Source organism: Fusarium oxysporum, chromosome II (genome assembly GCF_013085055.1).
Source record: "Fusarium oxysporum Fo47 chromosome II, complete sequence".
In the NCBI taxonomy this organism is placed as follows: domain Eukaryota; kingdom Fungi; phylum Ascomycota; class Sordariomycetes; order Hypocreales; family Nectriaceae; genus Fusarium; species Fusarium oxysporum.
In genome coordinates this window covers 1,312,477-1,334,606 of record NC_072841.1, presented here as the reverse complement: position 1 = coordinate 1,334,606, position 22,130 = coordinate 1,312,477, and the positions used below count along the sequence as shown (strand labels likewise).

At 49.4% G+C, this 22,130-nt stretch overlaps 7 protein-coding genes across 7 annotated transcripts; 5 read left to right on the top strand and 2 right to left on the bottom strand.

Moving 5' to 3' along the window:
* The first annotated feature begins 52 nt into the window (after positions 1-52).
* On the top strand, positions 53-3,031 carry FOBCDRAFT_214241 (CASP C terminal-domain-containing protein). The gene is made up of 3 exons (XM_031172875.3): positions 53-419; positions 475-642; positions 692-3,031. Exons 1-3 carry the CDS (start codon positions 308-310, stop codon positions 2,578-2,580), a joined length of 2,169 nt encoding a protein of 722 aa, XP_031049660.2. The 5' UTR covers positions 53-307; the 3' UTR covers positions 2,581-3,031.
* Positions 3,032-4,239: 1,208 nt separating this feature from the next.
* On the top strand, positions 4,240-5,142 carry FOBCDRAFT_196471 (uncharacterized protein; the record flags this gene model as incomplete). The annotated part of the gene is made up of 3 exons (XM_031172873.2): positions 4,240-4,453; positions 4,507-5,044; positions 5,100-5,142. 3 exons carry the CDS (start codon positions 4,240-4,242, stop codon positions 5,140-5,142), a joined length of 795 nt encoding a protein of 264 aa, XP_031049658.1.
* Positions 5,143-6,399: 1,257 nt separating this feature from the next.
* FOBCDRAFT_13955 (uncharacterized protein) lies at positions 6,400-9,234 on the top strand. The gene has a single exon (XM_031172872.3). The coding sequence runs from the start codon at positions 6,558-6,560 to the stop codon at positions 9,123-9,125; it is 2,568 nt and encodes an 855-aa protein (XP_031049657.3). The 5' UTR covers positions 6,400-6,557; the 3' UTR covers positions 9,126-9,234.
* A 526-nt stretch (positions 9,235-9,760) lies between these two features.
* Positions 9,761-11,096, bottom strand: FOBCDRAFT_214235 (ribosomal protein L22/L17). Its single transcript, XM_031172871.3, has 4 exons — positions 10,979-11,096; positions 10,565-10,778; positions 10,261-10,448; positions 9,761-10,210 (listed from the first exon to the last, which is right to left on the bottom strand). The coding sequence occupies exons 1-4, from the start codon at positions 10,979-10,981 to the stop codon at positions 10,058-10,060; spliced, it is 558 nt and encodes a 185-aa protein (XP_031049656.1). The 5' UTR covers positions 10,982-11,096; the 3' UTR covers positions 9,761-10,057.
* Positions 11,097-11,606: 510 nt separating this feature from the next.
* On the top strand, positions 11,607-13,045 carry FOBCDRAFT_13939 (rRNA methyltransferase NOP1). The gene is made up of 5 exons (XM_031172870.3): positions 11,607-11,766; positions 11,837-11,884; positions 11,941-12,005; positions 12,070-12,733; positions 12,791-13,045. Exons 1-5 carry the CDS (start codon positions 11,643-11,645, stop codon positions 12,847-12,849), a joined length of 960 nt encoding a protein of 319 aa, XP_031049655.1. The 5' UTR covers positions 11,607-11,642; the 3' UTR covers positions 12,850-13,045.
* Positions 13,046-13,490: 445 nt separating this feature from the next.
* FOBCDRAFT_256745 (cytochrome P450) lies at positions 13,491-15,452 on the bottom strand. The gene is made up of 4 exons (XM_059611191.1): positions 15,079-15,452; positions 14,904-15,029; positions 14,085-14,850; positions 13,491-14,031 (listed from the first exon to the last, which is right to left on the bottom strand). The coding sequence occupies exons 1-4, from the start codon at positions 15,313-15,315 to the stop codon at positions 13,607-13,609; spliced, it is 1,554 nt and encodes a 517-aa protein (XP_059464083.1). The 5' UTR covers positions 15,316-15,452; the 3' UTR covers positions 13,491-13,606.
* Positions 15,453-17,883: 2,431 nt separating this feature from the next.
* On the top strand, positions 17,884-20,358 carry FOBCDRAFT_287859 (uncharacterized protein; the record flags this gene model as incomplete). The annotated part of the gene is made up of 5 exons (XM_059611711.1): positions 17,884-17,964; positions 18,018-18,152; positions 18,201-18,505; positions 18,558-19,850; positions 19,998-20,358. The coding sequence occupies 5 exons, from the start codon at positions 17,884-17,886 to the stop codon at positions 20,356-20,358; spliced, it is 2,175 nt and encodes a 724-aa protein (XP_059464082.1).
* Positions 20,359-22,130: the final 1,772 nt, after the last annotated feature.

Below are 22,130 nucleotides of genomic sequence, written 5' to 3'. Positions count from 1 at the left end.
CGGGGGATCAGTCCATGGAACTGCCCCTGTAACCTTGGCGTTATCAGCCTGACAGCTCTCGTGGCCAATGAGCTTGTATGACACGCGCAACCTGGCCCCAAGTTATCAAGGAGGCAGACGAAACACATTCCTTCCTATTTATCAGCACAACCTCATGGCTTCCATTTAATCACGACAGCAACGAGCTCCTACGACCATTGAACGATAGTATCAACTGCAAAACACTCGCTTTAACACGTCCGCGGCGTTCAAGGCTGCCATATCCACTCCTTTGCGCCGCCCCTGATCATCAACCCAATACAACGCCATGACTGACGCAGCCGTCGAAGCCGCTCTGGCGAGCACAACTGAAGCCCCTACGCCTGCGCCCACCTTTGAAGGAGAGAACAAATTTCAGCATGCGATATCAGCATGGAGAAGTATGGTTTCCAGCGAACACTAGTGGTAGCAGTTACTAACAGATTCCCTGGGTAGCCATCGATCTCACAACCCTTGTGTCGAATCTAGACAATACGGCTTCAGACATTGTCGCATACCAGCGGGACTCAACTGTCCAACGTAAAGAACTCGCACAAAAAACTAAAGAATTCCGCAAGCTCGACGATGCGGCCAAGCTTACAGAAATCAAGGGACTATTGAAATGTACCAACAAGATACTATCCTATACCGATACAGACTAACATCATTACAGCCTATCAGACCTTTATCGACCTCCTTACGAACCACTCCAAGTCTGTCAACTCGGCATTTCTTCAAACATATGCATCTTTCTCTGATGCTCCAGACCCGTACCCACTTCTTGAGGCCTCAGTCGATTCTATGCTCTTGTCCGAAGACACCTTACCAAAGATTACCGAAGAAAACCAGCACCTCCAAGAAAATGTTTCAAATCTTTCGAGTCAACTGGAAGAGACCGAATCAAAGCTTCAGAATGAACGAAAGGTTCGAAGAGAGTTAGAGGAGAACCTAGAGAGCCGTGTTAAGGAAGTTGAGACGTCGTGGAACGCTGTGCTAGAGGAGAAGACGGATAACTGGGAGGCCAAAGAGAAGGCATTGGAAGATAAACTGGAGAAGCAAGAGCGCCTTCTGACCGAGATGCGCGCAAGTTACGAGGTCAACCAGCGCCTGGGCAAGAATGGCGACGACCAGGAGGCTCATCGCAACCATGTCTCGAGCGCTGAGCTTGAGATGCTCCACGCAGATTTGGATCGCACAAGCTCTCGCCTGGCTGAGGTTGAGGCACGAAACGAACAAATGCGGCTGGAGCTGGCACAAGCCAAGTCATCAGCCCAACAACAACCTGAGACAAGTCTTGAGGACGATCCGGGATATATGCGTGTGAGGTCAGAGAACCAGTCTATGATCCGCAAGCTGGATGCCGCCCGTGTGGAGAAGGAGGGTCTCAAACGAGAATTGGATGGCAAGTTGCGATCTATCGAAAGAGAAGTGAACACCCTCAAGGAGGAGAGGGACACATTGAAGAGCAAGGTTCAAAAATGGAGCGACTACGAAGATATCAAGCAGGAGCTTGAGGTTCTCAAGAGTATTGAGTTCTCCACAGGTGACGATGACGAAGTAAGAGAGCACCTTGAGGCAAAGGATGCGGAGGGCAATTCTCTCGAGAAGCTTCTCTTGGCGCGAAACAAGAAGTTGGGCGATGAGTTGACGGTGCTACGTGTTTCGCATAACGATTTACAAAGTCGACTGGAGGATCTTCAAGAGGAGCTCTCAAAAACTAACGCCGAATTGGAGCGAGCCCAGAAGCTCAACCAGAAACTGGAGAGTGATTTGGAGACAATCCAGGAGGAGGGTGCCAACGCATTCCCATCTGGTGCATCTGTAGCTGGAACATATGTCACCCGGGCAATGGGCCGCAAGAGTGGCAGAATCTCGCCAACGTCGTCAATCATTAGTGGTATGGATCCCCGCATGGGAGGAGGCGAGCCCGGCGAACGAGTCTATGGAGGAGGCTCGGGCATGTTGCCCATGGTCACGGCCCAGCGAGACCGTTATAAGAAGAAGAATGCAGAACTTGAGGAAGAACTGTCAGATACGCACCGAACAGTCTCGCAGCTGCGCCAGGAAGTCGCAGCGCTTCAGAAAGACAACCTGAATCTCTACGAGAAGACAAGATATGTTTCAACATACAACCGAGGAGGCGGCGCAGCGACATCGTCGGCGTACGGGGCGAATCCAAACCCATCGACAGTGTCAATTGGCGAAACGGGCAATCCTGGCATCGCCATGGACCGATACCGCCAGGCATACGAGTCCAATATTTCTCCGTTTGCAGCTTTCCGTGGGCGAGAGTCTGCTCGAGCCTACAAACGGATGAGTCTACCAGAACGCGCAGTCTACTCATTGACACGCACAGTGCTTGCTTCGCGAACCAGCCGAAACTTGTTTGCTGCATACTGCGTAGCGCTCCATTTGCTGGTGTTTGTAACTTTGTATTGGCTCGGTTCGTCAGATGTCCAGCGGGTAACTCATCTTGAGTCCGCCGCGGCAGCGGCAGCTGGAGTTGCTGGGGGCTCACTTGGCAGTCCAATGGACGGAGCGCCTAAAGATCCTGCCAAGTAGAGAGCGATGCGCCGTCTTGTTTTGTAAGTGTTTTGCTCAAAAGCCGGAAAGGGAATGTGTCAACGAATCTCCGCGGGAGATGGAACTGTATCAATATCAGGATAGACCTGCGTTAAGACCGGGTCGGCAGTGGAGTCATTGGATATCTGAGATCTCGTGCTATGTACTGTACATATTAGGGAAGCAAGCGATATCTCGTGCGTTGAAAGCGAGATCCATGCCATGCCAAGATGGATGGTATTATTGTGTTGGGTGGTGAGAACCTTGAATTAGACCATAACATGATCCACCTAAGCAACCTCCTCAAGAGAAAATCAAGTAAACATGTGACAGACTTGTTCTAGACAGTCTCTGAGGTCCGCTAAAACATGCAAGTCATGATGTCGATAGAAGCTTGGCTATATTCGTCTTGATGTGCGAAAATAGCCCGTCCCAATAAGAGGGGTCGCGGGGCCAGTTGCTATTTTCTGCAGCCGCTGGCCGCTTATCGCGGCCCGTAGACATGCATGATCAGCGGTCCAATCAGAGACTTGCAGGCTGGCGGCAAGCTACACAAAGCCCTGTATGTAATTTACTCTGGCCAAGGGACTTTGTTTCTCGTTTCTTGGGAGGTCTTGGATGTTTTGATGCTGGGACGAGGTTGGTTCGTCAGTGACGCCGAGAGATCTTTGGATCTATTAAAGGGATCTTGGGTTGGCTTGGAGATGGAGAGGGTAACATTGAGAGGCTGGAGTGTGACTTGAACTCGAGAGTTTTCGTAGCAACGTGGTCATACGGAAAAGAGAATGCAGCGCAATGGCTCTCATCATTGCTGACTGGGAATGTATAACCTCTACAGACCACCATACATGTAAACTGGCGGTCTATGTCTAGAGAGCAGGGTCAGATATATGTCTGTGTATTATATCGTAAACGTTCTTCAATGACAGAAATCGACTGCACGAACCCAGATCGCACATGGCAAAGTGCATAAGAAAGCGGAATTGTCATTGTCGTGGCATTTCCTCGTGCTCATCTCCATTTCTAAACGCCCATGCGTCCATATGCCGACGCCCGAGCCAGGCGCTTAAACTAATCCCTCTGACCAATCACAACCCCGGCAACTCTCTTCAACAATCAAATGATTGGCTCTCGTTACTCAATCTTGTTCCCGGATCACATATGAGCCAGACGTGCATGTCCATCTCAGACATTGGAAAAGGCTGGTGTTTATTTTTGTATCCAGATCTTGGCAGATAATCCAATCATGGCCATTTGCTCAGACCTACCGCCCGTACGCTTAAGCGCGTGTAACAGGGTCTTGGCTGGAGGGGAAGGCTGGTATATTAAGAGATGGGTTCGTCGCCTGACGGTGTTGAGAAAGAAAGAGGCAGGAAAAGATCTCTCTGCATTTGTCTGTCTGTATACACTCAAAGACGCTGAGCGTTCTTTTTTCCTTTTTGTCTCTTATTTCCTTTATCTGTTATTTCCTTATTTCCTAGGGTCAACAAGTTTTCTATCTCAAGTCTCGTTACGGTCGATTATCTATAAACATTTTTGTTGTTTCTTGGGTTCTGTTTCTCTTAACGGCATACGTCTTGACGACTCGAAACGATACCGACACGCTTATACCCTCGACATCGTACACATCACACATACACCTCTACACACAAGTTCAAGATGCAATTATCAACATTTGTCACTTCCGTCCTCGCGGTGACTGCCTCTGCAGCACCAACCTATCCTACTGTTACTGTCACCGATGCTGGATCCGCCATTGACGCATTAGGGTCATTGTCTGGTTACTTCAATTTGGTTGCGGATAAGGTCAAGGCAGTCAAGTCATATGGAATGGCTCCTGTCTGTGATCTCTCACAAGCTAAGATGCCTCTTGGTATGCCACCACTATTCAGTGCTTGTTCTCTTTTGGCTAACCAGTGATTTCAGATGGCCAACTACCTCCGCCAGCCAAGGGCCTGAAGCTGGCTCATGTCGCTATCGGCCGTGGTACGCAAAACTATACATGCGATACCAGCAAGCCTTCATCAGCCCCCGTTGCTACTGGTGCTGTAGCCACTCTCTTCAACGGCAGTTGCGTCGCCGCTATGTACCCAGATCTGATCGAACGCATCCCTGGAATGGCCGTTCACTTCCCTCTGTCAGATGCCAACAAGCTTGGCCCTGCATCTCTCGCTGAGTCTGGTCACCATTATTTCACCGCCGACGGTGTGCCCTTCTTCGACCTCCGCACACCCAACCAAGACATTGGTGAGGCTCCATGTGCAAAGAACAGCAGCGCTCCTGCTCCATCTCTCTCTGCCAAGGGACAGCTTGGTGAGAATGCTGTGCCATGGCTCAGACTCACCACCATTGAGGGTGCTACCCACAAGATGAAGGAAGTCTACCGAACTACAACAGCTGGTGGCAGCGCCCCTGCAACTTGCCAGGGTATGGATGCTGAATTCGAGGTTCAATATGCCACATTGTAAGTGCTTCTTTACGAGATTGAGTACGGAGCACGATGACTAACATTGTACCAGATATTGGTTCTGGGCTGGCGATATTGAAGAAGACGATGCGTAAAGTGAAAGAAAGGAAGCAAATGGATTTTCATGGATTGGTATTATTTTGCCTATGATGGTATTCTTCTCTTATACACGTAGATAGTATTGTTTTGGACATGTAATATCCCGGATGTTAGCGATGTGGAGGTCAATAATTCAACTTGTGACTTGAGCTTCGATTCTTTTGAGTGAATCCGTATGTCGGGGGTTTGACCGGAGCGGAAAACTTTAATTAACCATGCGATGCACTTCATAAGCATTTGATCCCTCTAATGTTGCAACACAGCTTAATGATCTCCGGCATTCTCCGGGCTCCAGGCTATCGTATTCCGATGGATCTCCCCATGGGGATGCCCACAGGGCTGATCCCTGAACTCAAGTTGGATTGAAGCTGCAAGAAAGACGACCATCAGTGTAGCTTTCTTTTATAGTATGATTTCCATCATCCAACAGTTTCTTAGGAGAGTAAAAAATACACGTCTGCGTTCTAAGCGAGGAACGGTTAGCTGCAATACAAAAGAATAGGCTTTACGCTGTTCACATATCGACTAAAAACGGGCACGAAATCTTGTAAACTCTAGGTACGATGAAAACTAATTCCTAGAGGCAATATACATCCATATTAACGGCTGCAACCTAATAGAGTTTAACACAGACGTCCACTATAACCCAATGCTATACAGTATCCGTACAAAGATTTGTAGGCGGTTTCGCTTTGCACCTGTCGTGAAGGTACATTTGTGGCACGGAACATAGCCGATGGGGCACTCAGGCACTCTCCAAAAGTGGATACTTCGCTATCCTGGACTGCCCATGTCTCTCCCCACATCCTAAGGTTAGGTTAGTTAACGTCTAAACATAAACATGCCATCCCCATCTTCAACTCATTAATTTTCTCCCCTCGGAGCCGCAATCGCACAATTAACCCCGGCATAGATCGACAGCTGTTCTACCAACTACCGGGAGACGAGGGCCCTGTCCCCTCGATTTCACTTTCCCCCAGACCTACATATGTTTGCCACCAGGCATTGGCCGCATCGATCCGATCCAACCCGCTCGTTCACCTGCAGTCTTGACTGCAGCCGACCGAGTACTACATCACGGACTTATTCATTCATTTATTCACCTTAGTTACGACAAAAGAGAGACACCCCCGGCGGCTATTTGCCTTCAACATTCGTCCTTGTTGCCTGTCATCGAATTATTCTTCTTCTTCTTCATCATCATATTAAACGCCTTCGTCCTCTTTTCTCTCTACATATCATCACCACCATTCAGTCCCCGCTGCTCCAACGCCCCGCCATCAGAGTACCTTGACGACATACTCACCCTCCGCCCGACCGAAAGTAAATCGCCTCAACCATTAATTCTCGCAGTCATTATATTCTGACAGCGCTGTCTACGAAACCGAGACTTGCAATCCGTCGATCCATCATGATAATGGATTCCAACTGGATTGACGCCATCGACCCGGCGTTGAGTCAGAGAAGACCAAGCACTGCTCCTCCGTCGTGTGACGAAGAAATGCCCGTTCTCCTTGAACTGTCAGATTCCCATGATCGAACCCAGGCGATGTCCGCCGTTACATGGCCCACGAACGAACTTCCGGTTGAGATTTTCGAGATCATTATTTCGTACCTCACCCGCCTCGAGGTCAGATGTTTGCGACTTGTCTGTAAAGAATTCGAGGCCAAGGTTTCTGCGCAGTACTTTCGAAATGTTGTCGTGCCCTTCAAGTCGGAGCTTTACAGCAAGTTGGATCGTGATGAAAACGGAGCATTTAAGCGCACATCCTCTGCTCTTCTCTCAAATGGGATGCGCATCTTCCAGTCTTTTGGTCCACACATCCGGCGCTTTGCGCTGTCTTTGGAGCTTGACGAGGACACGCTCTCATACCCCCCAGTGAAGCCTTCGCAAGAAGCTGTTCCCTCTTTTTGGGGTATATACCGCTGGCCACATGGCACCTACCACCGATATACTGATCTTGAGGGTCTCGAACAAACGGCTGACGAAACTGAGGCCATGAAGGAGGCGCTTAAGTGCTTGGTCAAAGTCACAAATCTTGGACTCTGTTGTGATGCTGGTCTTGGATTTCTGTCGGGGCCTGATCACATCGCACGAGGTGCAACCACTCTCCATCCCGTGTTTGCAACGCAGAATTGGCGTCACACAGGTTCTGAGTCACAAGCTCGGAAGCAACCAATCGTCACCATGTCCGACCTGAATGAGATGGTCAAGGATTTTAGAAAGCCTGTGTTCGAGAACCCCATTAGCTTCAAGCGAACAGTACTGCAGAAGATGGCGTCAGATGCTGGGTATTCAGGTGCCCAGATCAACGAAGCTGTGCTAATGCTGTTGGAGACTGAGGGCACCAACATCAACACAATTGACTTTGATGAGAGAGCAACCATTATCAATGAGATGGAAGCTAGACGAGTAATGGCACAAAACACACATCGTGCTGACTTCGAGCCCGCCACCGCAGAGGTGGCCAATCATCCGCTGATTCCCGCCAGTCTCACAAGAGCACAAAAAGAAATGCTCCTCGAGCTCGAGTGGGCGCATCGCGCCATGATCCAGTCCTACGTCATTGGCCTTATCGACAATGCCCGAGACAACTGCTTCAACAATCTTACTACCATCACGATTGCCAAGATCCCCAGTAGCCATGTGTATATCCTGTGTCGGCATGAGCTATGGCAGAACCTATCGTCTCTCAGCAATGTTTCGCTAGGTGTTATTGCCGACTGGCGACGCGTTTCCAAGTCTGCCCCGGGTTGTGTAGAAGATGACACAGTTTCTCCTGTCGAGGCTGTTGGTAAGGTTTATCAGCTGCTTAACAATTACATTGGCGCTCAGCGCCACATCGAAAGCCTTCACTTTGAATGGATCTGTGGTGGAGAGTTTGCTCCTGGGACATATCAGCGGAACCACCACATCCTCCCAGCACCGTTCTTTGAACAGCCTCAACTCATGACTCGCATTGATAGCCCCAAAACTAATACGGACGATCTCTTGGCGTTACCCTTTATTAAACATTTGTCACTCAAGAACTGCTGGGCCTCACCGCATGTCCTTTTGCAAACAATACGCAATATGGCTTTGTCCACACTCGAGAAGCTCGATCTGGAATCTATATCACTTTCCGGTCCACCGACTCTCACTCCCCAAGCTCCGCTCCAGCAAGCTGGCGCAGCAAACAATGCTCATCTGCTAAACATGATCGGGATACACCCTGCACCTCCTGGTGTGCTGGTACCTCCGCCGACCAATATAGCGAATGGGGTTGTTGCACCATTCCCATTCAACGCGACGGCTCAGCAGCTTGCAGGAGTATTTGGAGCGGCATTCATGCCACCGCCACCACCCAATAATCAGGCTCCTCCGCCGCCTCCTCCGCCTGCACCTATGGATATATTACAGCAACCAGAGGTATTATCTTGGGCAGGCATCATAGAGCATTTCTCCCCAAGCATCAAGATCAGAGATATTTTAAGTGCCAGAGACGAGCTGAGTTTGAGTATCCCGAGCCAACCAGCCTTGGACCAGCCAGATCCCCTAGCGCAGCACATACCTGCGCCGCAGCGCCTACGCTCAGATGAGAAGAAGTATACTCTGAAGTGCCTCTCCTTCAAGTCCTGTGGGTATGTTACAGTCGACTCACCGGCTTTAAATACTCGGAGTATCTTGCCGCATGGCGCTCAAGGCCTTGGGGCCAACGGCAATCCGCACAGTCAAGATCTATCGCCTCTGATGCAGAAGTGCCGTGACAAGCTTCTCTGCCGAATCGTTCCTTGCTTAAGGAACCAGGAGCTACTGCAACTTACAACTGCTTTCGGGATGGACATGGGATGGGCCAATATATATGATGAGCGTACAATTTACGACGCTAGAGCTGATGGTGTTGAGCAACCCGGAAAAGGTCGATTCTCGGGTACAGTTGATGCTGCCAGTATTCCAGGGGCACGAGATAGCGAGGCCATGGTGAGCCTAGACTTCTAGATCAGGCTCTACGGTGACCATGCTCAATTCCCCGTTCCCGTACGGATCGCTGTCCCTTCCCCAGTTGTGGGTAATCTTCTCAATCAACAACTATTTGGCTTACCGCTTGGTAACCAAGACGATGGTCAGGCCCCTCCGTAAGGGCTGGATGATCAGGACGACGTACAGTACCCACTGTTGCTAATAGATGACGACTCACCATGGACAGATGGTGAGAACTAAACGGTTGGGCTTAGCATGGATGTAATAGAAAAGGATGGCATAGGCGTTTGGTAATTGCTTTCGAAAATTGGTATGGAAAAAGGCAATTGGGCCTCACAGAATTGGACGGGATGGCTAATGTCGTAATGATCGCTGAATGAAAATCGAGCCAGGGGACTTTGCTCCCTATCGCATTCGCTATGTTGCCAGTTGGAATCAGTTAGGTTTGCTCAATCAATAGCTGCTAGCAAGCATTGTATATGTAATGATATCGAGGATTATGAAGGGCAGTGTGATATCTGTTCACTGTCGCTGAATCCAGAGTCAACCTGATGCAATGCCTCACTCGTGACAACTATCGCGAGTCTACGGGGTGCATGTTGACCTTTACTAACTAATCACGTCACATTGTTCTTCGAATGAAGGACCGGACATAGGAGGACTTGAATGATTTTATTTCGTCAAGAAAACCTTGCGAATTTTGCATGAATTTCCCGTTAATGCCATGCTCACCGTAGCCTGCCATACACCAGTTGATGAAAAGCCACGAACCACCCTCGCAAAAACCCTAGAACAATTGATCGAGTTTTGTAATGTAATCTTGGTGTAGTGTCCCTTTGTTCAAGAGTCTTGTCAAAAGTCACACAGTTACAGCACAGAAGATGCCCGACGTAAACCCAGTTTTCAACCAGCGCTTAAATTTTGTCTATTTGATAGAGGTTGGTGATTGTTTAAGCGGCGGCGATAGCCTTGCGGAGACGGGCACCGCGCTGGCGCGAGTTGAGGTGCTCGCGCTCGACAACAGCATCGGACTTCTGGACAACCTCCTCACCCTCGGTCAGGATGAGCTCGATGTGGCAGGGGTTGGACATGTAGGGGTTGATCTGAGCATGACGTTAGATGAGTCTTAAGTCGGAAGGGTTGGAAAACATACACGACCGTGGGCACGGTATGTCCTTCGTCGCTGCTTGGGGGCTTGGTTGACCTGGATGTGCTTGACAATCAGGGCACCGGTGTCGAGACCCTTGGCATCAGCGTTGGCCTCAGCGTTCTTGAGGAGACCGAGGAGGAACTCGGCGGACTTGACGGGCCATCGAGCCTTGGAGACACCGAACTGCTTGCCTATTGATTAAGTCCATCAGCATTATTGTTCCTCTGGCGTATATATCCCGACCATTTGAGATCTCCCAATTTCTCCAAGTCCATCGCTAACTGGGGAAGAATTTGTCGAGTCGTACCTTGGGCGGTGCGGCCAGTGCTGCCAGCATATCGTCGCATGGGGACGGCCTCCTTGTGCTCCTTGACGTTCTCGAGGAAGGTAACAGCGCGCTGAAGCTTCCAGCCGTTGATGGCCTGGGCGGTCTCGCGAGTGTTCTTGAAAGACACTCGGAGGTAGGCACCGCGGGCGCGGGCCGACTTCGAGGACTGGATCTCGGTGGCAGCGTATCGAACCTGTATGAGAAGAAAAAGCCAGAGTCAGCCATGGCACATCTTCAAAATCCATGCCATCAGAGCCATCATAAACACAGCGGTTTCGGTTCAATGCGGACGTTTCGTCAAAAATTGCACCAGCAAGTTCGTGACAATTCGTACAACATGAATATCCTCCTCTTTCTCATGATGGCGATCGACGGGGGCTCGCAGCTACTCACCATCTCGGCGACTTGGGTGGTGAGTGACGGTTTCGACGACGAACGTGGGTTGGCGGGCGTGAAATTGAGAAATTCTGAGCTCTTGCCCTAACAGATCGGGAGGGACCACAAACTCGCTTTCCCCACTCCTTTGGGAAAGAGCCTTAGGGTTGCCTGCCCTGTTAGTGCGTTTTGCGAAAAGCAGCCTCAAACGGCCAAAAGAAATGCGACAAAATGGAGAGCAGCGAGAGGAATACTGCGATGGAATTCAAATAGTAATTGAGTAATATTGAAATATTTTATGACTTGCTGCGCGGTGATTTTGTATATCATTTGCACACTTAGATGTGAGCCATGTCACCTGATTCTTATCGACTATCGCCACGTGACTGCGCCATGCAATGCACCTTCCGTTGCCGTTCTATCCCCGGACCCGTCTCGGAGACGGAGAAACTTGGACAGACAAAGTGGGCCTGAGCTTCATAGAGCTTCAAAAAATTCTTTCTCAAGTGTCTCTCAAAACGCCCAGCGTCCCCAGACAAGGCTATACAAAAGACAAGTTTGGACTTTGATCCACGTCCGCCTTCTCTCGACGATATCCCTTTGCTTGGAATCCTTCTCGATAGCGACATATAGTCGTCTGTAATTCTTCCAAACTTATTCAATTCCTCTTCATCCCATTAAGATGGCTCCTTTCACTCCTCGAGGAGGCGGCCGTGGTGGTCGTGGCGGCGCTCGTGGAGGCCGCGGTGGTTTCGGTGGTGATCGCGGCGGCTTCGGTGGCCGTGGTGGTGCGCGCGGTGGACGAGGTATGAATAGCGCTCTCGCGGCGTTCCTGTCGCGGTGTTGTTGAACTTGAAGACTGACTGTTTCGCAAAGGTGGTGGCCGTGGTGCTCCCCGTGGCGGTCCTCGCGGTGGTGGCCGAGGTAAGCATTAGTCCTCCTCAACAGCATGATGAATGCGATACTAACAGAATGAAAAGGTGGTCCTCGCGGCGGTCGCGGCGGTGCTGGTGCTGGCCAGCGAGGCGGTGCCAAGGTCATTGTTGTATGTTGATCCTCTAAGTCTAACTTTTTCGCCAAGTTTTGCGATCTAACTTTTTTCTTCACAGGAGCCTCACCGTCACCCCGGCGTCTTCGTCGTCCGTGGTGGTAAGGAAGATGGTCTTGCTACCCGCAACACAACACCTGGCGAGTCTGTCTACGGCGAGAAGCGCATCTCTGTCGACGAGTCTGTCCAGAACGACGATGGCACCACTACCACCACCAAGATCGAGTACCGCATGTGGAACCCTTTCCGAAGCAAGCTTTGCGCTGCCATCGCCGGTGGTGCTGATGAGATCTACATCAAGCCCGGCTCTCGTGTCCTCTACCTTGGTGGTGCCTCCGGTACCTCCGTCTCTCACGTTGCTGACATTGTCGGTCCTACTGGCTACGTCTACGCCGTCGAGTTCTCTTCCCGATCCGGCCGTGATCTCATCACCATGGCCTCCAAGCGACCCAACGTTGTTCCCATTGTTGAGGACGCCCGTCAGCCTGCCCGTTACCGCATGATCGTCCCCATGGTCGATGTCATCTTTGCCGATGTTGCTCAGCCCGATCAGGCCCGTATTGTCGCCATGAACGCCAACTGGTTCCTCAAGGTCGGCGGTGGTGTTCTCATCTCCATCAAGGCCAACTGTATCGACAGCACTGCTCCCGCTGCTGAGGTCTTCGCCAACGAGGTCCAGAAGATGCGAGCTGAGTCCATCAAGCCCAAGTTCCAGCTTACCCTGGGTATGTTTTACATCCAACAACCAATAACTTTTGGTCCACCTGACTAACATATTACAGAACCCTTCGAGCGTGACCATTGTTTGGTTGCCGGTGAGTACCAGCGCTACAAGTCCTAGACGATCTAGGTCGAGCTGCTGTGTAATTCGCTTCAAATGAAGGTTGAGAAGAGATGGTCTGCTTTGTGTCATGCGGTTTCCCAGGTATCTCACGGTTCCCGGTAGACTTTTTGTCTTCAGCTTGTTGCATCAGGGAAAAAATGGTTGACGGCATTTTCTTCAACAACGGCGAGGGGCGTTCCGGGTGGGTTGGATCTGTAAATATCAATGTTTATCCGAATCTTAGAGCTTTTTTGGTGTTGCGCATCCCAAAAAAGAATCTGAAAAGGAACAAGGATATCAATTACTTATTTTGTTTTCTTCTTCAAACGACTACGGATCTACTTTTCAGTTACAACTGCACCTTTGCCCTGGGACGCGCCGTTGGTTAGGCCGTTGGGAGCGAGATGGCACGGGATCAGAGAGGATTGTACGATGCTATAAGGCCAGGCCAGTGGCTCTCGTCTGCCTGACCTACGACTTGATGATACCCCCATACGATAGCCACGCCCGGAGTCCCAGTGTTGTGTCTTTGTTAGATTAGAACAGTTCGAGCAATGCAATTCGTTACCTCTAGTTGTTTATGCCCCGATCATCGCTCACGCTTGGCTTTACACGTAAGTCTCGAGACTCTTTAAACTGAAATTTTGTTCTCGAGGCTAGTCAATCTTGTGCGTGTCTTTCCTACTACGCATCTACAATGCCACGTCTATGTTCTATGTACAAGCTAATTTAAATGTACTGGGTATCAAATAGTTCATGATCATACTCCCTTCCTTCAAGCTGCCCACGATCTTCGTCGAAACTCCAGTTCGGTATCTGGAGAAGGAGCCTTAGCCATGACCACCGACATGGCCTTTGGTCTATCTTCGCCCTCTTTCAAGCGGATATCATAGTTGATGAGTAGATGTGCCAGCACAAGCTTGATCTCATTACTGGCAAAGAAACGGCCCGGGCACGCATGCTTGCCTGCGCCGAAATTGATATATGTGTCGTTGAGGGATGTGAATTGCCATCGATTACTGGCTTCTGCTGATTCTTGTCGAAGCTTGTAGAAGCGGAAGGCATCGAAGCGTTCGGGGTCGGGGAAATAGCGCTCGTCGAGAGCGATGCCAGCTTGAGGAGCGAGGACTTTGGTGCCTACTGGCAGTTCGGTGCCATCGGAAAGGGAGATGGGCTTCATGACCTTGCGAATGAATGATGCTATGTAATGGTTAGCTGTCTTCGAGATATCGACGAGTGTTATTGGTACTCACTAATGTTTCCACTGAGACGCTGGACCTCCCTCATGAAACTGTCCAGCTTCTTCAGCTTGGCCATGCTCTCCTTGTTCTCCCATCCATTGTCCACTTCCAGAACGCGATACGCCTCTTCTCGAAGTTCTTCCTGTACTTCGGGGTATGCGGCTAGGTCGCAAAGGCATTCGCAGAGCAGGTTATTGGTTGTGTGGATTGAAGCCGCTGCAATAATCAACTGCAGTTCTGCCTGGGTTGTGAGATCGGCCTTTTCCTCCTCTGGAAGTGCTTCAATAAGCCATTGGATCATGTCGTCTGGTGCATTTCCTCCGTTGGAAAACTCCATATCTCGGAGTCGCTCTTCAAGGATTGGTTTCAGCATTTCCTTGGCAGTCTTGATATCCTTGCGGATCTGGCGAAGCTCTGAGACAAGATGCTGGCCCACAGGTCGAGCCCACTCAGGGATGAACTGGAGCTTGACGCATGCTGTAAAGACATGAACGGCAAAGTTGATCGAAGTGTCCATCCACTTCTCATCTCGGTTGATGGATGGTCCAACGAAGGCTCTGCCACTCAGACGGGCCACGGCACGAAGACTGAAGGGTTGCCATTTCACCGGTGTCCAGTCTTCGCAGACTGGGAACTCAGTGGCTAATAGATGCTCCAGTTCCTTTTTGAGAAGAGGTACCACTCGGGTAAGGTTCTGTGTGAGTTTTGTTCTGACCAATAGCGCCAGTAGTTCACCGTTGTGGCCTGGAGAGAATTTTGTGTACTTGCTTTGAAGTGCCTAATGATTGTTAATATTTTATGTTAGAGGCGAACTTGAAGAAGTGGTCTTACATCTGACACGGCTTCTGTTGCACTGAGGATATCTTCTGGCAGTCCCTTGAGTTCACCAACGAGACGGGCGGGTACTATGACTTGTACTCCCTCAGTAGCCTTGATCTGGTAAACTCGATCTCGAAACTGGTACAGCATGAGTATATGTGGTGTGGGTGACACTGAATCGACCAACCTTTGTGTAGCTGTCTTTGATTAATGTTTCGGCGTCGAATATCCATTTGGTCTTTGAGGCCTTATAGAAGGGTATCTCAAGATGAGATGTCTGCTTCTTGGGAAGAAAGAACCAGATTGCAATAAGGAAGATAGTGATGGTGATGTAGTATCCAGTGCAATGACCCTCACTAACGAACTGGGGGAGCTGATAATCGACACCAATAGGTGAGGCAGCAAGACTTGATACGTTCTCCATGCTGAGTGTGAGGGTGGGTGTAAGAGGGTTCAAGAAGGGAAATAAAGATAAGAATAAAAGAGACTCTTTGGTAGATAGATAGATATCAAAATGGATGCCTCCCTGAGTACGGTTTCAAGATGGAAGGCTAGTCTATACCGAGGGTGTGTTGAGTTATAAGTGAGTGGTATCAGTAGTGTATCAGAAGAGTGTCCCCTCCATGAAAGGAAACTTGATCGGTGATGGACAGATTCGGCGAGACTCGTGCTAAACACGCGAGACATAAAATACCCGAAGCGAATCAGAGACGGGGTTTCTTGCAGTCTTTACCGTAGCCGTTTCTTATGCAGATAATATGTGAGATATAGAGAGAAAAGAGGGTGGTAGTGGTGTTACAGAGGCAGAGCCAAGACGAAAGCCGTACGGGACAACATTCCTTTTGACAACTGGCTCAATGTTGTTGATCTTTGAGTGGACGATGACATTTCTGTTCCGTCTTTGAGAGAAGGTCTGAACATCGTTGGTCTGTGTTGTTCTGAGACAGACTTGTTCAAAGAGCCGCTCTCGGGATGTGGCATTTCCGAGTGTTAGTCTGACGTTGGGTATCAGACTATCAGTAGCGTGAGATGTTTCTATCTAGTCTATGGCCCTTGAATACAAGATTGTCTTTAATAAATTGGAGACTTCGCTCATGTGGATGGAATTTGACCGTCCGTCTTTTCCGATCATCGTTGTTGATGAATGGAATGAGATGGGCGAGTGAGTTGAAGATCTTCACTCAGTCCGAATGGTGGGTTTGTTACCATGTTTACCATGTATGGAAAATGGCCAGTCTCTTGTCTATGAGTCTCTCATTTATTCTCATTGATGAGGTTACCATCTTAGATGAGGTGGTTTACTTGCAGTACAGTACAGCTCATCGCACAGCTTTGGTGATGGTCATTACATGGCCGTGCTGCGTGTGATAGTTTAGTGAGCCCGTGACTAGGAATGGCCCTAGTTTCTCGGATGTCGGGACTTCCACTCGCTAGCGTCGCTGACCAGCAGCGGAAACTCCAAGTTCCGTCGGGTCCTTGCGCTTCTGGGATATTTCGATCTGCCCTACAGCCAACGGCAGTTGTCGATTTCCATCTGAGACCATCTGCATCTGACACTCGGTCGCAATTTTATTTTTCTCTGTATCACAATATCCCTGATAAAAATAACGGACTGAGATTTCGGATCTGGATCTGGCTTCAGCGCAAACCCAAGTCTCAGATGAGATGCCCTTCAAATTCGCTTCGCTTCAGCTCGACACGCAGACGAGGCAGCTTTGGGGTAACAGATGTTACATATCTGTTACCGACTTGTTTGATAGGGCAATAAGCACTATCCAGTTATCAACTCCACGCATCAGATGCTGTTCCTTTCAATGTCTCATTCAAATCTGAAGAATATTTCTCAAACATGTCTGAGGGTACGGTATCATCAACTAATTATTTGTATTTTTCCTTGATTTATGTTAACTCAATTCATGCCCACCCTCAGGTCTCAAGACCTTGGGCACTCAACTTGGCCAACAAAACCTTACCGGCTCATGAAACCTCGAATATTTATAAAGTCTTAGCCCAGGCCTTTTTCGCAATGTCGATGTGACGGGCAAAAGTTTGTCTCAATTGCCGACCATTGCCGCTCAGGTTTATCCTTTACAATGGAAACGCATGGGAGCTTCAATATGGACTATGGAGCACGATTTCATACTCCTATGGAACAACCTTTCCTGGTTTTCCTTTGCTCACTCAGCTTATCAGCCCGCGGGCTCAGATCTGCGTTTTCGAGTATTTCGCAAATGAAAAATTTTCACTCATGTCGTCAGTCAGAGTCAGCCTCGTCGAGTCCATGTCAGCATCTTTCAAGCGATAGATCAGATCCAGTTGCACGGCTTGCACGGCTTGCACCTCGATTCCTGCTACGCAAGGTCCCTTTACCATATCGAGCGGGATACATGGTTACACAAGCCGTATTTATTTGATAATGAATAGTTCGCCCGTCCACTATAGATGTCTCTGCGATCCGCTCCGCTCCTCCTCTTCCGTGCCGTCCCCCCACACTGTTCCTGTTTCTTTATGCACTTCAGAAGCAGGCAGTGCTCGATAACCAATCATGACAAGCAATGCTTACCCCAGACGCCCGTTGTTGAAAGGTTTTCACATCATTCTTCGGGGACCCTGGCCCTGGGGATATTTTCCGTCTTCTCTTTGGCTGATCCGGGTTTATCTATCGTATGCGTCTGCCTTGCCAGCAATCAACTCATTTCGAACGAGGCACCCGCAGCCACATTGATGATAGTAAAGCCAACCGGGCGGTATTCAGCTCATATGCGAACATGATCGACGTCAGAACGAGGGAGCCAACTGCAGAATGGGAAATTTTTTCACTGTCATTGAGGGGGTTGTGAGATATGGGGGTGGTTGTTGTTCGTGTACTTGCCCAGCTCTCTTGATTTATATATCAGACATCGTTTCCGCGTGCCCTCAGCCGACATTATAATACATCAACATCTCTCAAACTCAATGGTTCCTGGCATGCCCCCATTCCGTGCACTTCAAAATGGCAGACTTTCAAGGACTCGGGGCCAAGTTTGACGGCTTCCAGAGCTCGACAAGTGGTAGCTCATCAAGTCCATTTGTAGTGAGTGTTACTCCTATGATATACTCAAGGCTATCTCTGACTTCGAGAAGCAGGCTTCTGATACATCTTCACATACGTCCATATCTCTCGCTTCCAATGGCTGCTTGCCACCTCTTTCTACTCATGATACAACAAAGTCGCAGCATCACATGAACAACTTCCAGCAATTTGTCGACGATCTTCAATCGGTGCTTCCATCTGCATTACGTGCTTATATGGATGCTAATGGTCTTTAGGCTGCCAAGCGAGCGTTCCCTAACTCTGCGTACTCTCGATACAGCGAAGTTCAAGTACTCCTGATAAGATGGGAAGAAGACGAGCTCGAAGTTGAATGGGAGCTCAGCGAGCTACAAAGGGTCTTCCACCGTTTATACGGCTTCACAACAGACAAGTTCCTCATTCCAACCCAAAACTCTCATCGCAAGCTCAATCACAAAGTATTGAGCTTTGTGGAGGAACATGAGAATGAAGATACCCTTCTTATCGTCTACTACGGCGGACATGGGGTCATCAACAAAGCTAGACAATCAACTTGGTCTTGGTATGAGCAGTGTTCTCCCCATCTAACTCAAGCTGACTCGGCGTCTCGATAGTAAGGGTGACAAAAGCTACGCGACAGTGGAATGGTCTGCTATCCAGACTCTTTTTGAAATGGTCAAATGCGATGTTCTTCTTCTCCTCGACTGCTGTGCTGGTGCAAGTGCCGCTCCTCTGACTGAAAGGCCGACAAACATCAAAGAGACCATCGCGGCCTGTGGGTTTGAGACATGGACATCTCGTCCGGGCGCACAATCATTCACCCATACACTGATCGAGGTCTTGAAGGAGTGGGCCTCACAGCTCCCTTTCTCGGCCGCGATGCTACATAGCGAGATATTGACTCGACTCAAACACGCTCAGCCTGATCGGTCTTCACAAGGAAGGTTGATCGAGTCAAGGAAGACGCCTGCTTACATTCTCTCAACATCTGATCCACATGTTGCTTCCATCACCTTGGGCAGAATGTTTGAAGAAGAGTCTAGCTCGGTGTCGTCATCTCGGGCAATACCTGAGTCAGATCTCGGGAGTCTCTCGGAGAGAGTGCAGTCAGATAGTTATATCTCGGCTGAAGACCGTATCCAGGCCTTGTTTGCTGTAGGTGCAAAAGGACAACGAGCGGCCCCGCATGTTCTTCTCACAATTGCACTGGAAGAAGAACAAGTCTTCGATGCAGCGAGTTGCGCTCGATGGCTAAAGCAGTTTCCACTCTTAGCAACTCATGTAAGTGTGGAGTCTGTCTACCACAGTTATTCAACCCTGCTCCTACTTTCTGTGCCGGTCGTTCTTTGGGACTTACTACCAGAACATCCGGCGACTCAGTTTGTGGGCTACGTCAAGTCCCGTAACCTCTTGTCGGTAGATATGGCAAAGGATGGAGCGGCTACGCCAATTCCCATTGCCAGACAAGTGACGGATGACAAGCCTGGCGATTCCTTTGATTGCGCTTCTCCGCTAAGATCAGTATCAGGCCTCAGTAGCTTAGATTCTGGATACGATTCCTGTCTCTCACGACCTGCGAGCTTAGGTGTGGCATTGAGGCATAATCGACTACCCATGGATGGGACAATGGGCTCCGTGGCTAGCCAGGCACTAGCGAGCAAGAGAAGAAACAAGTTGTCATCAGCAGAGCTTCTGGGTCCAGACCGGCCAACTTCTACGCCAGTCAACACGCGTTTCAATCCCAAACAGGGGTCGAGTTTGAAGAACCGCAGATCAAAACGTCTGGTCGTGTCAGTTGGCGAAGCGGAGCTGAACAACGACAAAATCGGCCACACTTGTGTTCTCTGGTATGGATATGATGTTCAGCAAAGCCAACCAACCAAGAGAACAACACCAAAACCAATATGGTAAGTAAGATGTCATGTCGACCAGGTTCGGTGGATGTGGCTCTCCATCTATGTGTTGTCATTTCTGCTGGCGCAAGTTGAAATCTATACTACGACCCATACTTTCACTGAGGTTTGAGTGTGTAATTGTCGCTGAGATTGGTCTAGGAACGAGGACTTTCGGTTTGAAGTACATGATTCGCCGATGTACTACCATTTGAGGGTTTCTGTGTGGGGAGCGCAGATGCTTGAGCTTATTGGCGAGCTGCATGTTGATCTCTGTGAGCTTGTATTAAGGGGACAGCTACCAGAGCTTAGAACATGGCAAAGCCTGAGTTGCAATGGCGCGGTGGTCGGGAGAATTCGAATTAAGCTGGCATGCATGGATGCCAACGACTACGAGGAACAACAAACCGCGGCAACCAAGGTTTCGGCAGCGAAACGGCAACAACAGCGGCAGAAGTTGGAGCGACAACAGAGTGATGACGGGCAAGCTCGGGTTCACCAGATGGACTTCCAGGTTTGGTAAAGGAGCATTGGCCTCGGTATCAGGAGAAGTCAGGGAACGGCGAGTCGGGTCGGTTTGTTTGAATCCGGTAAACTTTTGACGAGGATCATAGCAAGCATGGCATGGCACTCATCCTGCAGGTAAGTATATTACTCGTGCTGAGTACATTCAAAAGGGAGTGAGGAAGACAGCGGAGACCACTGAAGCGATCGAATGTGACAAGAGAAACCCCTGTCTAGTGACGGGGACGGTACTTGGTAGTCTCCCCACGCGAGGTAAAATTCCAATTCTTTTCCATCTTATCAGATCGTGGCTTGCCGTCCGACTCTGACCCATCGAGCTGGGTCAGGGCTGAAGATGGCGTCTTATTTTCCACAGTGGGACAAGTCCCAACGCCAACAAAATTCAAGAAAAGCAATTTCATTTCCATCCCCTGATCGAACAAGTTTTTAGAACAACGTGATATCAGGTTTTGTCGGTGAAAGGGAACCTATCCCTGAAGATGCTGCCATGGCTGAGAATATGGAATCAAAGGGAGGTCAATGTTGGCACAGACCAGCTCACTCAGCAGGGAGTAGGGTTGTCTGACTGTGTCCTCTGAGTGCTATACACGTGAATGCCACAAGGTTTTGATATGCAGCATGAGATGGATGCGTCAAAGAGCCAGCGAAGCAACCCAACAACAATAGGCGGTGGGTACGTTGGGCATTATCATCAGAGTGCATCCCGTATAATTAAGGAATGGCCAAGCTGTTCTGTTCTATTCTGCTCGACTAGTTCCGAGATCGGTGAGCTTATTCGTGTACAGTATTCGTAATTAGCATGTCGCATCTCATCATCTAAAGAGATTAGATGGGATTGATAAACCCCCCAATCAATCTGATAACTTTTTCGCATGGTCAAGGCTGAGAGCCATGGCTGGTTGGGACGATCCGATTGGTCAAGCCAAGCCACTTGGAATAATGGGAAAATGAGGAAAGGGTGTCCGGAACCGGGATGTCCTGGCAACAATGGAAGCCACAAAAACTTGGTTTTTGTGACAAGAATTAATTTCACTGATTTTAAGCTCGAGGCACGAGAAGCCGAGGAAAGTCACGGGTCAGTAAATGTTGGTGTTGGCGTGTCAATTGAGTTGGAGAATGGGTCAAATGAGGCATGTGACTCCTTGGGGCCCTTTCCAAGACGCACCCCATCTCACTACTGACACTGCCTGCACTGGAGACTGGTTACACCACGACTCCCGATAGAATGAGCCGGGGAAGAGGAATGATTTACCGCAGAAATCTCGCACTGCCGCTTGGTCACGATCTGGTACGATTGTGGGGAGGCTGAGGCAGTCACAGCTCATCAATTACTATACACTTTACCCATCTTGGAACAACTGCATCTGCATCTACACATCGGTTCAGATTTCGGAATCAAAGATGGGGGGAACTTGGAAACTGAACGAATCAATAATGCGGGGAGAACGAGGGGAAATTGTTTGACAAGCACCCTTCTTCAAGCAACGAATAGGTACTAACTAATCTGATAACGGGCTGAACGATAACGACGGAGAAAGAGATAGCGTCTGCGGGCGCCGCCGTTATCCAAGACGAACGAAAAGAAGGCATCCCAACCTTTCCTTTTCCTCGGGACGCCCCACGGAAACGCTCGGTTCGGCCGTCGGACGAGTTCCGCCAAGAGGCTTCAGAATTCGGCTGTGGACCGGATACTGATGGGTGAGAGGAAGTCATTGCATTGAACCGGCAAGTAAACAATGATCTGATTTTTTTGTTTCTTTTTACTCAGTT

What these genes read in the sequence shown, in the direction of transcription:
- FOBCDRAFT_214241 (XM_031172875.3), top strand. Translation starts at nt 308, where the DNA reads ATGACTGACGCAGCCGTCGAAGCCGCTCTGGCGAGCACAACTGAAGCC. An exon ending in TGCGATATCAGCATGGAGAA is followed by an intron (nt 420 to 474) that starts GTATGGTTTCCA and finishes TTCCCTGGGTAG; the next exon opens with CCATCGATCTCACAACCCTT. An exon ending in AATCAAGGGACTATTGAAAT is followed by an intron (nt 643 to 691) that starts GTACCAACAAGA and finishes ACATCATTACAG; the next exon opens with CCTATCAGACCTTTATCGAC.
- FOBCDRAFT_13955 (XM_031172872.3), top strand. Translation starts at nt 6,558, where the DNA reads ATGATAATGGATTCCAACTGGATTGACGCCATCGACCCGGCGTTGAGT.
- FOBCDRAFT_214235 (XM_031172871.3), bottom strand. An exon ending in CACTGGCCGCACCGCCCAAG is followed by an intron (nt 10,449 to 10,564) that starts GTACGACTCGAC and finishes CTTAATCAATAG; the next exon opens with GCAAGCAGTTCGGTGTCTCC. An exon ending in CATACCGTGCCCACGGTCGT is followed by an intron (nt 10,211 to 10,260) that starts GTATGTTTTCCA and finishes CGTCATGCTCAG; the next exon opens with ATCAACCCCTACATGTCCAA.
- FOBCDRAFT_13939 (XM_031172870.3), top strand. Translation starts at nt 11,643, where the DNA reads ATGGCTCCTTTCACTCCTCGAGGAGGCGGCCGTGGTGGTCGTGGCGGC. An exon ending in GCGGTGCCAAGGTCATTGTT is followed by an intron (nt 12,006 to 12,069) that starts GTATGTTGATCC and finishes TTTTCTTCACAG; the next exon opens with GAGCCTCACCGTCACCCCGG. An exon ending in CAAGTTCCAGCTTACCCTGG is followed by an intron (nt 12,734 to 12,790) that starts GTATGTTTTACA and finishes AACATATTACAG; the next exon opens with AACCCTTCGAGCGTGACCAT.
- FOBCDRAFT_256745 (XM_059611191.1), bottom strand. Translation starts at nt 15,315, where the DNA reads ATGGAGAACGTATCAAGTCTTGCTGCCTCACCTATTGGTGTCGATTAT. An exon ending in TCAAAGACAGCTACACAAAG is followed by an intron (nt 15,030 to 15,078) that starts GTTGGTCGATTC and finishes ATGCTGTACCAG; the next exon opens with TTTCGAGATCGAGTTTACCA. An exon ending in GCGTCTCAGTGGAAACATTA is followed by an intron (nt 14,032 to 14,084) that starts GTGAGTACCAAT and finishes ACCATTACATAG; the next exon opens with CATCATTCATTCGCAAGGTC.